General features: G+C 40.0%; 1 protein-coding gene across 1 annotated transcript; it reads right to left on the reverse strand.

Annotated features, from left to right (window-relative positions):
• Positions 1-413: 413 nt before the first annotated feature.
• On the reverse strand, positions 414-17,562 carry thbs4b (thrombospondin 4b). Its single transcript, XM_038734318.1, has 22 exons — positions 17,250-17,562; positions 13,919-14,116; positions 12,365-12,615; positions 12,151-12,253; positions 11,944-12,026; positions 11,778-11,829; positions 11,523-11,674; positions 9,770-9,907; positions 8,992-9,069; positions 8,744-8,896; positions 8,530-8,634; positions 8,334-8,441; positions 7,524-7,683; positions 6,334-6,452; positions 5,826-5,878; positions 5,511-5,704; positions 4,049-4,227; positions 3,602-3,650; positions 3,302-3,498; positions 2,982-3,154; positions 1,501-1,640; positions 414-1,271 (listed from the first exon to the last, which is right to left on the reverse strand). The coding sequence occupies exons 1-22, from the start codon at positions 17,326-17,328 to the stop codon at positions 1,213-1,215; spliced, it is 2,823 nt and encodes a 940-aa protein (XP_038590246.1). The 5' UTR covers positions 17,329-17,562; the 3' UTR covers positions 414-1,212.
• Between the last annotated feature and the right edge of the window lie 522 nt (positions 17,563-18,084).

The raw sequence follows: 18,084 nt of genomic DNA on the forward strand, positions 1-18,084 counted from the left end.
TTTTTGGAGTTGAAGCTAAATCACAGCTTCTGTCTACCAGCTTCTAAGTTAATGAAGGCATACATATTTGATTAAATAAATCTGCATCATGTTATGTAGCCTGTTCTTGTCTATACTGAAGCATAAAAAACCCTGCCTTGAACAAAGACCAAAGTATCTCTATTCATCTCAGCAGCTAATCAGGGACGTACCAGTTTCACATGAAATTCTTGTTATGGCTGCTCATTTTCATGCATTCAAGTGGTTCATTGGTGGTATGCATGTACATTATATATGGCTTTATGATGTCTTGTCCTTTGGCATGTTCAAGCAAACAGTAGATTACATAAGAAACACATGCAAACATTTTAGAAGAAAAATAAATTGAACCCTCATAATATCACCTTTTAAATCAACTTCAACATGAATGCCACTATATTTTAAAGTCCTTTAATTCGACCAACTTCATGACTACATAGATATAAAATTATCAAGATCTCAGTTCATCTCAGTAAGTGAGACAAGGCACAGTCTGAAATTTCAGTCATGCACAACTTAGTCTGGTTATCCTCTTCACAAAAGGAGTAAAAATACCATGTTGATGGTTGAACAAACACGATCAAAATGTAGGAAACATCAGTCTGAGGTGGATCCAAAGTAGGTTATGGTGGTGATTTTCCTTCCAGTTGTTTGAACATTTAAGCTAAAATTGTCTCAGTAACTACTGGGTGGGAGTAAAATACTGCTTTGTTTTCAATGGTGTTGATTTTATTTTGAAAATTTATAATGGGAAAGTGGGGGCCACTGGGGCCTCTTGTGCTAAAACTATATACCATGATCATCCACAAAGACAATGAATATTATGATAATAACATAATTAGCCTTATGTTGTGTTATTTTATCTTATGTTGTATGTTATGTTTCATTTTCTTCTTACGTCATATCATTTTGCATCACGTTTGGTAAAAATCATTGTAACTTACAATGTTTAGCATAATCAGCTAGCGTCTTTAAGAGATGATTAAACAGGTAGACACAATTGGGAAAAGGAAACCGACATCATAATATGCACACACAGTCTGAATCTTGTGGTCATAGTATATGCACAGAAACCGTACACATCAACACACAGACAGACACACACACACAAAACATACACTCACAGTGAAACACACGCTAACTCACACACACAAGCATTCTTTGGAGATCTGGTGTCATATTTTTGTCTTGACTTTAAAGTGAGTCAACGCCGTGCTGAGTGCTGAACTCCTGGAAATCCTCTGGGATGGTGTCTGTGAAAGTTAGGCATCATTACACAAGCTCAGAATCTAAGTGAGGCCAAATTTATTCTATTCACAGCTGTAGTTTATTTGATCTTTAACAACAAGTCTTTTCAGACATGTTATAAAGGCAATTAAAAAGAAATGTATTAAAAACAAACTGCTTTAAGAACAGCAGAAAGACAAGACAAGTGCTCTTTAACACAGTAGGCTAGTTCAAAATATTTAAGTGTTTCCTTACCATTGCAGCGGTATTTCAAATTAGACCAGATGATGTTTTCTTGAGAGAAACAGAACACACCAAGGCGTCCTCCCCTCATGGTTGTGTCAATAGTCACTCCAGAGTCTGCCACCAGCTCAGTTCCCTCATAAAACCGTGCCCTAAAAAAAACATAAAAAGTAATTTTTGCTCATGTTGTGTGTTCCACTCTGGACATTTTGTGAAATACACGTATTCACTGTCTTTCAGAGTTAGATGAGAAGATTGACACCACTCTCATGTCTGTAGTTACTCTAAATATGTAGCTGGAGCCAGTAGCCATTTAGCTTAGTTTAGCATAATGAGTGGAAACAGGAGGGAAGGTATCAAAAAATGCCCACCAGCACCTTTCAATCTCCCTAAGTAACTAAAACAAATGATAGCTTTTTTAAATTGAAAAAAAAATAAAACCTTTGCCAGGTGCAATGACTTCCTGGAGTTTTGTTGTCACTGTGTGGTTGCCAGTCAAGATTCCAGGAAGTTACTTGAAAAATAATGATGCGCATAATAACGCCATACTAAATGGTGCTGCGATATTCACAGGAAAACTTATATCTAATAGTTATTAACAGCAAATTACACCAATTTGAGAACATTTTACACTACAGCAGACAGCAAAAAAAAAAAAAAAGCAGCCACAGCAACTACACAGTCAACAAACAGGAACTAATGCATGAGAACTGCAGGGAAATGAAGAGGGAGGCAGCGCCTAGACAAGAAAGAGGTGTGAACCATGACCACTTCATCATAGTTTTTTTTAATAATGCAGCGCAGTGAGGATAGACATTTCATAGAGGAGACGAGCGTCTGTCTGTCACTGTGAACAGACTCCAGCCTGCAGTGTAGTTTATACACTTCACTGATGAAGCACAGAACTGCAGAGTAACATTAGGCTTCATGATCCAAGAAGGTTTTTCTATCACATCCACTTCTATATTTGCATGCTCCTTCTCTCTCGCCCACCTACTTGAGCTCTCTCTCTGTCTTTTTTTTTTAAATCAATTGATTGTTTTTATAATGCCAGAGGGGGCTCATACTTCTCGTGTCCATGTCTCTACACATTGGTTGAAATAAGTACTTTATTTTAAAAGTGCGTGAATTGTTCGATTTTTGCATGTCAGACGGGTAAGGTCGCCAGTGCACGTAACCCCCTGTAAATTGTCTATTTACGTTTTTACAGATAAACAAAATACACCCTGTTAATTAGTGAGCTTAAAGGTGCTGGTTGATTTTAAAGGTGCTGGTGGATTTGTTATCATCAGAGGGAGTCAGGCTTGCTGGATCCCCTCTTTCTAGTCTTTATGCTGAGTTTAACTAACCGGCTGTTGTAGCTTCATATTAAACAGACATGTAGTATTAAACTTCTCATCTCACTCTCAGCAAAAAAGCGAATATGTGTATTTCCCCAAATGTCAAACTATTTCTTTATCAATATGTGGACAAATATACACATTTTGTCGTACCTGATGTATCCAACCTGTGGCCGGTGCTGCAGGTACCAGCGGTAGGACACCTTGTCCTTCCAGCCTACATTTCTTGGGTCCTTCCACAGCAGACGAACCTGGTCGTTGGTGTCTCCTGTGTGCCATAGTGAGTTTCTCAAGTGCTCCCCGGGGCCTGATCTGGACTTCACAGCCTGACGAACAGCGACAGAGAAAAGTGAGGGGGGATGTGGAAGCAGACAGGCAAGAGAAAGGCAGAAATGTGGAAAACATGTTGAGAGTTAAAAATAGGCGGATGAAGAATCCGCTGCTGGGGAATTGTGACATGACATGGCTTTCACCTTAAGCTGGATGCCGGGCTCAGCCACAGCTCTGAAGGGTGTTGCCTGCCAGTATGTCTGTTCTGTCTGCTTCCACATCACCACGTAGAAGGAGGATGAGTCCTGGTAGCCAAAGATGAAGCCTGCATAGTCGTCATCAGTCACTGTATTCACGTGAAATGTGCCCTCAAAGTCCACTCCACTGAAAGCAGTGTAACCTGACAACAGAAAGCCATAAGGATATTATTTATGTTCAGGATTGGGCTGTGTGTGTGTTTTTTGAGAATGTTTTAGTGACTGATACAAGAAAATATGTCTCACCAACAGCAAGTCCTGGATCACTATTCATGGTCTGAACAATTTCCATTCCCTGTGTGAGAAAGAGAGAGAGAATTGTTAATGAGGACTTTAGCACTTTTGCACTTTGGTGCCTTTATTTGCTCAAGTCTTATTAAGCTAATTAATTGTAACATTGACAATTATCATATCAAATATCATTTTTATTTGATATTGTGAACTTGTTAGCCAACAGAGAGAATGTCACAGAGAAACATCATTCATTTGGATTTCTGTCCACCTGATCCAGTCCAGTATTCACCCTCTTTTAGCCTTGTTTTTGGTTTTTAACTCCTGATGGCTATCTTTAGCTACTAAATGCTTCACTATGCTCACCAGCTAGTTGCTAACTGTGTCTGTCTACTTTTTAGTACATATTTACTTTCTAGCCACTGTACTGAAGAGGAAAGTTTCAGCACTCTGTAATCTCACCTGGTTCAAAACAACCCAGTTGGGGTCAATCTGGGCATCACCCTCAGGGTCCAGCACTACAGTCTGATAGGCCCTGAAGTCAGTCAAAGTAACCTCAGCATTCTCAGGACAGTTGTCAATCCTGTCAATCACTTTGTCCTGGTCGAAGTCAGACTCACACACATCCCCAACTCCATCACCTGGGTGGCACAGTGGGGGGGTTTAGAGTTAAAGTGAAAAAGACAGTGGATAATTGTTTCATGATCAAGTTACAGGTGCAGACACTTGTTAGCAGTAAGTTTTTGAAACTAGCACAGATTGTGTTACATCAACGTCATTCACTACTTTTATTAATTTTAAAACGTTAAAGTGTGTTTCCTGCTTTGTCACAATGAGGTTTTAGATTGGTTTTAACAAAAATGTATAAAAGGCCTGCCTCCAATGGAAATTAATGTCCTTTTTAAGATATTGCAGAGCTGCAAGGCCTGAATATAAAACATCCCAAATATGCTGCCAATGAGTAAACAATGCTATTCACATTTTTCTTTAATTCTGATGGATTTTATTGAAGCTTACTGTAGTCTGCACCATGCTGCGTGAGTTTGTTCCCAAAATTATGCTATGCTGCACTTCCCATGCTAAAAAGTGATATGCTCTAGTTTCTCTAGCACAATCAGTGGTGTGTGTTTCTTATAATATGTCACATGCAGTTCTGAATCTGTCTGATTGATATGGATCATTAAATGGAAGGAAATAAGTGATTTCCTCCCTCCATACTGGAGTCAAGATACACTATTTAGACTATGAATGTAAAACAGCCATGACATCAAAAAGGTCACAGGCTTGGTGGTTCTTTGCATAAAATCTTCATTTTGTGCTATTGGTGCTCAATTTGGCGAATGTATGAATATCTTACCCAATGTGGGCATCTTGTTTAATGTTTTAAGCTCCTAAACAGTAATAATAATCCTTCAGTGTTCTTGTATATTCCAATGTTGGCTATATATGGGTAAAATTACCATTTCTACATTGTGCCTATAGAGGCACAAATAAAAATCTACCATCATTACCCTGAAGGTCTCTCTCGACTTTATATCACTGACCTCCATGACCTGCCCCACTTGATTTCAATTGACATTCCACTCCCACTGACTTAAGTGCCCCCTTTTGTTTTGTTTTTTTTTTTACATTTTTATGTCCTGTCACAATGAGTCACAAATGGGTGCAAGTGCAGGCACTTTCACTCCAACAAAATTGCCACTTAAGGTTGCTTTTGCTTGATCTGCGTGGGTGTAAAAGTGCATGTAATGGTCAGTCAGGAATAGTCCAGGGAGAATTGAAGATGAAATCATGAACATTTACCTCTGATCATCAAGCTGATTTTCAGCAAATATAGCAACAATAATATCTGATCATTATTGTAAACTGTTTTGATTGTGTGGTATATGATAGTGTGACGTATTAGAGACTAATAATTACTCACTGTTGTCATCAGTCTGGTCAGGGTTCGGTACAAGCCGGCAGTTGTCTGGTCCCGGTGGCAAAATATCAGGGACCCCGTCGTTGTCATCGTCATCGTCACACTCGTCACCCAGCCCATCTTTGTCGGAGTCCAGCTGGGAGCTGTTGATCACGAGTGGGCAATTATCCTTGGTATCCTGGTGACCATCGCCATCACTACAGGGGAAGAGACACGATCACACGATGTAAGTAAAAGCTGTAGTAATAGTACTTTATTAGAAAAAAAAGTTCAGATATCTGCAAGAACACAACACAGTGACTGCGACAATATTATTACCTGTCTTGGTTTGTGTCACAAGAGTCTCCAACCAGGTCATTGTCAACATCAGACTGAAACAAGAGCAGAGAGTTAAGCACCATTTTCTCACACATGAAGTTCTCAGATCCTTTATTTAAGTGAAAGCACCAATACAACAATGTATAAATTTGCATTTAAAGTCCTACTTAAGTAAAAGTGCAAATGTATTATCCGTAAAATGTTCTTAAAAAAGTAAAAGTACTGCATAAAAATGGCTCCCGTGAGTAATTGATATTATGGATGCATCAATGTGCAAGCTGCATTTTACTGTTGTAGCTGGTCGCGTTAAAGCCAGTTTTAACTATACAGTTTGGTTGTTTTTTAAGTCATATGAAAAGTAGCTACTAATTAAAGCTTCCCAAAAAATGTAGCGGTGTAAGAAGTATATTATTTTCCCCATAGTAAAAGTTAGCATAAAATGGAAATTAATTACAAGTATTTGAGTAAATGTACACTACTTTCCTCCAACTATCTTGCTATGACTGACCTGGTTTGGGTTGGGGATGTCGGGGCAGCTGTCGCAGGCATCTCCCACTCCGTCTCCATCCCGGTCCAGCTGGTCTGTGTTCTTGACACGCTGACAGTTGTCCAGAAAGTTGTTCAGGCCTGCTCGCCAAATTAACAAGAAGAGATGGTTAGTGTCATTTAGCAGAAATTATTTCACCCAATAATACCAAACATTCTCTGGTTAAAGCTTCTCAATTATCAGGCTTTGCTTATTTATTTCTCTTATGTGATAGGAAATTGAATATCTTTGGTTTTTGGACCATTGGTCAGAGAAATCAAGTGATCTGAAGATGTCACTTTGCCCTTTAGGAAATTATGATGGACATTTTTCACAATTTTCGGTCTGTTTAATAGACCAATCGATTAATCAAAAGAACAATCTGCAGGTGGTTGATAATGGTCATCAGTTGCAGACCTCTTACTATCCAGTTATTTGGATTAGAATTAATTAAAGTATTATGTTTATATTACATAACTTTATATTCATATTAAAGTACGCAAGATATTCTTACTTTCCTACACTACAGAGTAATTTATTTCCAAGTAATTGACAATCAGTCAATCAGTGAATTTATATTTTGATTAAGGAATTCATACAGAAACTGAGACATTGTATCCATACTTGTTTGACCAAGTTAATAATTATATGGCATGTTATTTGTAATACCAGCACTAGGCTGCACTGTTGCATTTGCTATGTCGGTGAACACCAGTTTGTGTTCAGATGCTATTTTTTATTAAACGCTGGGAGGCAGCAGCACCACCACAACTGCATAAAGGTCAAGCAGCAGTGATAAGGAAAAACTGTCTTCTCTCCTGTGGTTTTTTTGAGGTGTAATCATGCTGGTGAATGATCAAAGCTTGTGTTTTGCTCCGGGGTCAGACTGCTACTGGTCTTGACTTTATTATTATTTTTTTCAGTGCTGTTTCGCAGGCCTCAGCGCGTTTATAAAAGCATCCATAATACTACACAGTGATATTTCTACAACATGATTTAGAGAGATGTGTAATTTACTTTCTGCACTAGTGTGTTTTCTGTATAATTTAATGTAAGCAGGATGGAAATGTGAAGGAGAGAACAGAGTAATAAGTCATAACAGTGAGTGCCTTCAGTGATGCTGGTTATATAAGCATGAGCGTCAGTGTTAGTGATGTAATTTCTCTCCATACCATCTCCATCCATGTCGTCATCACAGGCGTCCCCTTTGCCATCGCTGTCAGTATCCCTCTGGTCAGGATTCTCCACCATGCGGCAGTTATCACAGGCATCTCCGTGGCTGTCCTTATCGCTGTTCCTCTGGTCCACGTTGGGCTTTAACCAGCAGTTATCCTGAGACAGACAGAGAACACAAAGGTCTCATTCACAGCATGTGTATTTTTGTGGGTGCACTTGTGTCAGTGGACAAACTTGTGTGCATGTGTTTGGGTGATGGTGTAAAGTATGTGCGTCTGTGTGCTTCAGAGCTGAAACAATTAGTTGATTAACCAATTAGTCGATCAACAAAAAACTGTTTTGATGATCAAAGTATTGTTTAAAGTTGAAAAATTTTGCTGAGAGTTAAATGAAAAGACTGTTACCACTGTAAATATGAAGTTATTGCAAGTAACCATTTAGCTAGCCTGGATCTGTTCAAAGGTAACAAAATCCGCCTTCCAGCACCCATAAAGCTCTCAGCAAAATGGCAGATAAGCATGCTTACCAAAATGTCAAACTATTCCTTTAAGCCATTCTCTCCATTTTCTGGTTCCAGCTGCTTAATATTGAAATGATGTGCTGCGTTAATTTTTCTCATGATTATAAATGGATTATATTTGGGTTTTGGACTGGTGGTTGGACAAAACAAGCTCTTTGAAGACGTCACATTGTGATGTGAACAAAATAATCTAGACACTAATCAACAGATTAATCAACAAATGAAAATAATCATTAGTTGCAGCCCATGTGTGCTTACATGCATGTGTTAAAATATTTAAACTAACCTGTTCGTTTGGTATACCGTCACCATCGGCATCATCATCACAGGTGTCTCCTTGACCATCCCTGTCGGCATCCTCTTGACCAGAGTTAGGAACGTAGACACAGTTATCCTGTGAAGAGATGTTACAGTAAAAGAATGGAAAAAAAGAGGCCTGCCTGTGACAGCAAAGTTGCATTTGCTCACAATTTGCTCTCTACCTTTTTACAGTTTATATCTTTGCATTTGAGTTTCTCATCTGGGTATCCATCAATGTCGGTGTCCTTCCCACATAGGTAGCCGTTGCCGGCCCAGCCAATTCCACACTGACAAGACAAATGAAACTCTTCAGAAACTCAGACAGCTGTATATGGAGTTGTATTTATGTACAGAGTGAGTGTGCAGGTAATATATAAAAGTGTGTGAGAAAAATACCTGACAAGAGACTGACCCGTCCCTCTCTACAGTACACAGAGCGTTGATATCACAGGGGTTGGTCAGGCTGTTGCCACAACTGAGTTCTGGTTTACAGCCCTTCACCTGATCTCCTGTGAAACCCGACTTACAGCTACCGCAGTGGTAAGAGCCCTGTGTAGGAACAAGGATATCAGGTTTCTTCGGGCCGCAGTTGGAAAGCCACACAAAGGACCTGTCCCGCAGATAATATTTGATAGTAGTCTTACCACAGAGTTGTGACACATTGAGTTTGCAGTGCAGCCTCCGTTGTCTGGTCCTTTGCATTCGTCAATGTCATCACAGACCTGAATTTGGTGCAGAAGCAAGTAAAATCTTGAGGTACTTTTTTTTTTTGGTTGTATTTTTTACACAGCTATAGTAACTAGTTATGTTTCAAATTAAGATTTTAAATAAAAAATATGATGAGCTTATAAAACACAACAAATTGTCAAAGATTAAACCAGTGGCTTGCTGCCTTTCTGGCCCATAATTCCTTATAGAATTTAACTTTGTCGAGTTGGGGCCCCTAGATGTCTATGAATTATTAGAAGTTCCACCAAAGAGAGATTACCCCTATAAACTTCTAACATGGTTTCATTTTAATATTTCTAATTCTCGTACATAATAAATTAATAAACTCATTATTGCCCAATATTTATTTTATAATTTCCTTAAAAGAGGAATGAACAAGGGGCTGCTTTTATTTGCCTGCATATTCTGTGCACATACCCAGAACATACACTGTAATAAAGAAACTTTACTTTACACATTTTTCCTCCACATATTCCCTATCTACTCCTCCTCTCCCCCTGTACTTAAACATGGTATAGTTGACCATTTTATCAGTATCCTATATGTACTAAATAATTACACCATAATTTGAGGGCTGTAATCTAAAGCGTTACCCTGTATTTTCTTTTATAAATGCTGTAAGTTGCATGCATCCCTTTATCATTCTAGTCTAATTTTGTCTTTGTATCCTCCATATTTCATCCACTCTTTTACCTGCTTGTTGGTCTGAGCGAACAAAATGCCCACACCCTCCACTGCCAGGCCAGAGAAGCCTAGTGGACAGGCGTCACAGCGGTAGCCCGGGGCAGTGTTCACACACTTCACTCCAGGGAAGCAGGGGTTAAACTGGCACTGCAGAAAGGAGGACATGAGTTATGTTGAAGCTGCAATATGCGTATGGTTCTCACAGGGCTTCTCCCTGAAAGCTTTTAGGTTTGATGACACTTTTGCTCATGCAAAAAAGAGAATGCTGAAGGGGCCAGTCCTTGGAAAAGGGGTCAGTACAAACACGAAAAGAGAGACAGGCAAAGACACACACACACGCACGCACAGATCCTTGTACTTCCGTCCTAGTGAGGACTTCATTCACCACAGTCATGTCTTAACTTTAACTCAAATTTTTACCGTTACCCGTGGCTCTCATTCCAGAGCCCTATTATACCGTATTAGCGTCTGTGAAGTGCCTTCAGACTCTGTGTGCCACTTTGATGATCCCATGTTCTAAATCTCCAAAAACCTGGGGAAATCTGTATATACAATTTTCCGTAGACCTTTTGGAGACTAGAAATCCCTGCTCAAATTTATTGAAATTAGAAGTCTTATTTTCAGTCTGCAGTTTGGCGATACAAAACCTTTTCAGTCCTCATAGGACTTTTTCAAAAAATAAAGCAAAACATTACATGGCGTAATACTTATAGTTTCAGACAAAAATGTGCTTTACTGCTGTATCACCTAATTTTTATGTTGCTTACCTTTGAAAATGCCCCCAAATAGGCCTACTTAAAATCCCAAATAATTAATACTACTTGCAGGCTCAGTTTACTGCTTTGTTTCTGTGTGGAAATATATAAATTTTGTCAACAGAGCAACAGTATCAGGTCCACAATTACCTCATGGGGGTGCAACAAAATTTGCACTTTACACACTCTCCATTACCATTACATCACTGTTTGTCTTCTTTTTGGCATCAAATCGGGAATAATGGCCAACCTTGACATCCAAACCGTAATGGCCCACTGCCACCTTGATGATTGAGCAACATATATATTGCTATATTGTGAATGGGATCTATTGTAACTAAATACAAATACAGTGATGAGACACCTCTTTTGCATAAGGAGATTATGTCAAAAAACAGATACTTGTATTATTATGTTAATGATAACAAGCCACCAGACTCCGTTGACAAAAACAGTAATTATACCTATCTAGTCTACCGCGGCCTCGATTGGTTAGTTTGTTTGTGTTAGTGTGTGACTTTGGTGTTTTTAACCCTTTAAAACACCAAAGTCACACAAGGACACAAACAAACTAACTGATCGAGGCCGCGGTAGACCACAGAGGTAAATTACTGTTTTTGTCAATGGATTCTGGTGGCTTTGACGTGAGCAATATTGTTTTTGGTTTAACATACAGGATTTTACCCAAATAAAGGGTCTATCTCTGTAGGTATCTTTTCTACAATCTTGTCAGACACTTATAATAACAATCTTAGCTTGTCAGTGACAAAAGCACTTTAGTGGATGTATTTTGAAGGTGCATTGTAGCCCTGTTTTGCTGCTTCCAGCTGCAGCGCACTCGCTCAATACTGGACAAATTTCAAAGAATGTTGTCCCAATTAGACATAGACACAAAAACATGAGAAAATAGGTTCCAGGTAAACAGAGTTTACCCTTTAAACTCACATTGATTCTCACAAAATTAGAAGTAGAGAAACACACACACACACACACACACTGAGCCTTACCTCATCCACATCATCACAGTTGAAACCATCCCCAGTGTACCCATCAGGACATGGTCCACACTCAACACCATCTGCCGTCTCTATACACATATCGTTACGGAAACAGACACCTGGGGTACACCTGGGTTTCACCACCTCAGTACCACCCAGACCTTTAATTAACAGAGAAAACACATCAGTTTTATGTTGTTTGTTAAACTTTCCAACAGTACATATTTACTGGTGAGTGACATGGAGTTATTTGGCTCATCTTACCGCAGGCCTGACACTCTGAGATGGTGTTTCTGAGAAATGAGGTCTCTTTGACCTGGAAAAGGTCAAACATAAACAAGTTTATATGCAATCAGGAAAGCGGTCAGGGAGGTCAGGGGTGAGGAGGCAGGGATTAAGTGACCTCAGAGGAACTGTTAGTGGTAGTTACCTGCTGAATGAGGACGTCTTTCAGCTCATTTATCACCTTCGTTAACTCCAGCATTTGATTGGACAGCTGCTTCGTGTTGACCCCTAAGAGAAAAGGACTGTTATTTTATTGAACTGAAGCAGGGGTCGGGGATTTGTTTTCCCCCTGCTGGGATTGTTTTCTTAGGAAACATTTGGAGGTCTCTGTTGTCCAGGGAATGGATCTTACCTAGAGTTTGGACTGAGTCTCTTTGTTGGAAATGGCAATCTTGTATTGACGCAACATTCTCAAACGAGTCCCCAACCACCAGCTTGAGCTCGTCTAAACTCTCCTGTTTGAATAAAACAGGTCAAAGTGGACAACTAAGCCATCTGGAAGCCTCCAGACTCATTATTGGAAACGTATTTATTATTGTATGGAAATACTGTAAGTGATGGGTCACCTGCTCTCTGGCTTGCATGGTCTTTAGCTCCACCATACCATAGCCTGCTGGCAAACCCTGGAATGCAGCAGGGAGATCCCTGACTGTCTCCACCAGCCTGCAGTCCAGATGCAGCTCCACCCCTCCTGGCCCCTGCTGCTGCATCCCCTTCAGGTGGAACAACAGTCTGTGTTGTTGGCCATCTGCCAGCACCAGGTTGTTGAAGGTCACTGAGCTCATCCTCTTGTCGCTCCGCAGGTACCGTAACACAGCTTTGATAGGACAAAGCAGGGCAAGAGGAGGCAATGGTAGCAAAGAAGAGAAAATAACGAGAGAGGATTTACATGGAGCATTTACTGTAAATGGTTGATTCATCCAAATTACAACAAGACTAAGGATCTATAGCTAGTCTAGCTGCTGTGTGAGGCTGTTCTTAGGCACAGCGGTACGTTGAGCTAAATGGTAATGTCAGTATGCTAACATGCTCACAATGACAATACCACAAATACAATACAGAGAAATTAAATTGTATTTTACAGCTTTGAATACATACATTTGATAAATCCAGCAGCAATTTGACTTACCAGAACCACATCCTGATTACACTGAATAATCCACAGACCTCACTGTGAACTGTTTTTTTATTTAAAACTACTTAACAAAGAGATAGTCCCAATGAAAACTGTTTGCTAAGTCTGAAAAGACACGTTTTCCATAAAATTAAGCACAACAGAACATGGTGAACTCACATGAACACATTAAGGTTTTAATGTAGTGAGTAGTTGTATTGATGGTGTATCAAATATTCTTCCTTTGTGGTGTAAAATTGTCTTGCTGCCACAAACTAAATTCCTTCCACCTCCATATTATTGGGGTAGCAGAAATCCCAGAGAGGTACATCTCATGACCTGAACAAATTCATCTAAAACTATCAGCAACTGTGGTCTTGATAAATAAATAATGTAGAACTGAGAAAGTTTCCATTGATAACAAACTAACTTACTTAGATTTTGATGGAAATAAATAGGAATGTGGAAGTAATAAGCTATAAACACAGCAGTGATACATTGTATCACCTTATAAAGTTGATATGGTGAATATCTTAGTAAACAGTTGCTTATGTGCACATAAAATACAAAAAAGTGAAATATTCTCCCTATTTTTGGTCTCTCCTGTCTCTTTGGGGAAATATATGGCTCTTTGGATGCTAAATGCACCACAATGTTCACCAGCTATTTGCTAACTTTGTCTGTCTGCTGTTTGATTATGAGCAAGTAGTGTACAGTTGTTCTTTGAGCTGCTCTTGCTGCAGCTGGAAACATTGTTGATGAGAGCGGTGAGGGTGAGCCAAAACAGTGAGCCAAAACAGTAAAGTTATGGACTGCTAAACCAAAACAATGAGCTGAAAGATGCTAAAATGCTCTGTAGACCTGAAGGGAACAGCAGAATCTCATGATAATTCTCTGAGGGTTTGTCATTGTAAGCAACCCCTTGCAGTTCACACCCATTGTTAACATAAAAATATGAATTAGTGCAGCTTTAAAATGTACCAGAGCTTATTTTATGTTCTCCTACCTCTGTTGAGCTTCCCCATCACAGTGAACTCAAAGTACTTGCTGTTGTCCCTGGGGTTGAACAGGCCAAACACAGTGGTTCCGGTCTTGGGCTGCAACTTGAAGGAGGTTAGGATGAAAGCCTCGTTCACCCCTTGCTCAGCCAGACCCCCCTGCAACAGGTCTGGCAGGCAATCAGGCGAGGTGAGCAGATCATAGACTGTTGACAGGGATGGGAAAGAGGGAAGTGGTGAAGCACACGAGTAATGGATGATGAGATATGAATATTTACAACCTGCAGCCACGCGCTGATCCCAGAGTAAACACATCCTGAGTCGACAAGAAGAAGACGATGATGTTGACCCAGTGTTTGTTGCTCTTGCGAGACACTGTGTCAATCAGTCAGCACAAACTTGGCAGACAGAGTTGGCTCAGAGAAATCACAAAAATGTGGATTTCAAAGCAAGTAAGAGCTACAGTATGCCCTGATGTATGATGTAAGCTGTTATTATTAATTTGTGTTAGATTCACACCAAAGTTGTTTGGCTGATAAAATGTATGAGAACTCTCATTTCCAGCCACAATTCATTCATTGTTCTCTCAGGCAGAGGTATTGCAGAATTTAGACATATTTACTGACAGGGTGCTTAGTGGGAGTGAAATGCCAGAGAGACGTGGTTTCGCTCATGGTTAAAGTCTTCCTTTAATTCAGTGACTTGGGAGCTGGGCAGGACACAAGAGGATGTGCAGTGAATCTCTAGTCCGCCATCTGCTCACATCATGAATACACAAGTACCCTGAAAGCAGTCTGCAAGGCCCACTGAGGGAGGGAGCAAAATTGTTCCCAAATGCTCCCAGAGATTGGCTGTCGTCAGCCAAGATTGTGAAGCATGATCCCCAGATGAGATCTCGCCTTTTTTCTTTTATCTCTCTCCGCAGTCCCTCGTGCTCCGTCCTGCACATGCCATATTTCAACATAACACGGGGGATTTAGAAATGTGACTAAGCCACCAAAAATGCCTGCTTACACAATGTTGTTAACAGCCCTTTCACCAAAAATGAGGTGAGTCTGTTGATAGATCTCTTTTTGACTCCTATTGGTCCAATAAAATGGCAAAAGTCTAAAAATGAACAAAAAATCTCTTGGACAGAGGGCTTTGGGAGGTGGGTCAGGGTCGCCTTACACCAGAGATCCGGTGGGAAATTGTTCCACTTCACTCCTCGATTAACCTTAGATTTCAAGCTTCATAAAACCAGTTCAGCTGAAAGCCATAAAGTAATCCAGTGTCGTGTCCTCTCTGTAACACTAGCATAAATCATGGTTACAGATTACTATCAAGTGCACAAATGGTCAGCATTCTTCATTTTACTGCTTAATAAATACTTCACATTTGAGGACTTGCATGTAGAAATCTGTGATTTACTGTATTGTTATGGTTAGAGGTACCTAGTCAGCCATTAGTAATGATGAAGAAATTACATCATTAACATCAGTGTGTCATTAACATAAACAGTGAAGTCACATTTTCGCATGAGTAACCTGGCAGAGATTCATTATTTCATGATGTAAAATAGTGTAATAATAATATTATGCTCTCAGTTGCGTGTTTTTAGTTCGAGACAAAAACATTTAAACCTTCAATAACAGATCTTTTTGGCCATTTGGGTGCAGTGGAAACAAGTTGCAAACACAACATTGATTTCGTCACCTTTTAAGTTAATATGTTGGGCTTGTTAGCAAACAATATCAGTTCAATATTTCCACTCTTTAAGCTCTGTTTTTGGTCTCTACCAACTCCTGAGGGAAATATCTGGCTCTTCAGCTGCTAAATGCTCCACTATGTTCACCAGCTAGTCGCTAACTGTGTCTGTTTGGTATATGGTTCTGAGCAGGCAGTGTACAGGTAGGCAGGTAGGGATTTGGGATTTGCGCTGAGAGTGAACCAAAAGAGTACATTAGTGAGGACCAGCTCAATAACAAGCTGAAAGTCATAAAGCTGAGGGGAGCTGCTGATAATTATCTGCAGGTATATCACCATGAACGACCTCTTTCACATTGTCACGTTGCTTTGACATTGTTGTTTGATACATTGTTTTAATAACAAAACATAGATTATAGCTGCTTTAAAGATGTGCTTTGTCCCTGTGCAGGGAGTCTTTCTGCCAAAGGTAGAAAGTGAGTTTCGAATTCCAGTAATCTTAGCTACCGGTGAAGTCTTCCTTGAGGCATTAATTTTGATCAACAACCTTTTACAGAGAATAACTGTTTGGTGCTACTAAAATCTTACTTACTTCAGCTTTAAATGTGTCTCTCTCCTATTGAACACAGTGAATTTCAGTCATGCAGACAATGAGTCATTTTCAAGGGATATGATAGATGATGAACTCCATTAATCTGGACTTGCTTTATACATAACATCAGGCAGCTATTGCCAAAAGATTGTAGGATTAATGGATGCATGAAAGCTGTGCCATCAATCACTGGAGAGATTTGTAAGAAGCTGATGAACTATAAACACCAGTACTTCTACATGTCGTCTGCAGCTTCGGTTTGTGTGTGACCTTGAACAAATTTGTGTGTGACTGTCAGAGAAAGAGAGAGAGAGGAGAGTCTATGAGTGTGTGTGACTTGAAGTTCAATATTGCGCCCAGATCATCTCTGATTATTCCCATGTGTGCAACCTATCTGGAAATGTTTGAATTAATAAGAACCAGAAAGCTGGATCTCCCGGGGTAATCAAGCAGATCTGGCTGGACAGTTATGAGAAGCAGGGTGACTTTACAGAAAGATGGTGGTTTACTACCTTTATTCCTTGTCTTTGTCTACCTCCTGCCACAAACACAAAACTGTATTCGACTGCCTCATTTTTTCCACAACTGACGTGGATATTGAGCATTTTATTCGTACCTCAGTGAGTATTACACACCATGTTTAATCCTTTGTGTTCTTTGGGTCTGCATATGATATTCTTTTTCACAGTGTCTGCTTTATCCATTATGCATTGAACTCATACATAGTGTGTTAAAATACCCAGTGGTGGAGCCATTAAATCTTTTTTGACAGATAATGAAAATGGAGGATTACATCACAGCCAGTATGTCAGAAAAATGCTGCATTCAAATAGAATCAAAGACATATTTCTTTGTGTGTGTGTGTGTGTGTGTGTGTGTGTGTGTGTTAAAGTGTAAACAACAAACATAAAATCAAAAAAGGTGATTTTCATTTCTTCAGCAGCAACCACAGCAGTTGCAATCAGTTATTACCAATCAATATGACGCATTTTGTTAAAATCATAATGACATTTAAATAACTGAGATAAAAAGCAAATTGAAACACTTCAAATAACACTCACCCAAAGCCTGGGCTTCCACGTGTAAGCACAGTTTTAACAGCAGCTGTGAGGCCAGAATCAGGGCTGTCCACACACCCATTTTCTCCTTCCAACTGGTCCCAGATCAGCAGTTTCTCTGTGGTGACTTATCAGCGTGTGACACAGCGTCAGTTTCCCTTATGTTTGCGCTGCTGTGAGTGGCGCGTTTGAGCCCTTGCCTCCTTTTTGAATCAGAAGTGAGACAAGACTGTCATGGTAAGCCTAATAGAAGCTGCTGACAGTTTTCCTGTGTGTGTTTTTCTGAATTGGTGTGTGAATGTGAAAATCGCAGGAGTCTTACTGAGGGAGGAGCATCAGAGGCCAGGACCTGCTTTTAAAATGTTCCTCAGACGGCCCCACGCAGAGAAGGAGTGACCTGGAGAAAGTCTTTGCATTGGCTCCTACTGGCCACTACCAATTCCCACACAAATGTTTTTACACTAATATACTGTACACAAGTAGCTTCTAATCCAATCTAGCAGCCTATGTTTGGCCACTGAAATCATGTTTCAACTCACATTCAGCCCAGAATATTTTAGGCTGTCGAGTTCATGCTTGGGGCAAATTTCCCAAAAAAGTCCTTCCCACCTCCAGCAATCATACTTAGTATTTTTTTTTCACACTGTCTGAAACACAGGCAGATTATTTCACTTTCTCTCCAGGGATTAGATGTGACACCTTTCCCATGTGCCCTTGCTTTCCCCGTCCATCCCGGGGCAAAGTCAGGAAATGAGCGCTCTGGAGCCCGTGCCTTAACAAGCTGTGTTAACCGGTCAGCAGAGCTTCAGACAGCCTGTTGGCTCACACAGCCTGCAGG

This window comes from Micropterus salmoides, unplaced genomic scaffold, assembly GCF_014851395.1.
Source record: "Micropterus salmoides isolate LMB-PRFRI ecotype aquatic unplaced genomic scaffold, ASM1485139v1 Ms_hic_scaffold_20, whole genome shotgun sequence".
NCBI classification, from domain to species: Eukaryota; Metazoa; Chordata; class Actinopteri; order Centrarchiformes; family Centrarchidae; genus Micropterus; species Micropterus salmoides.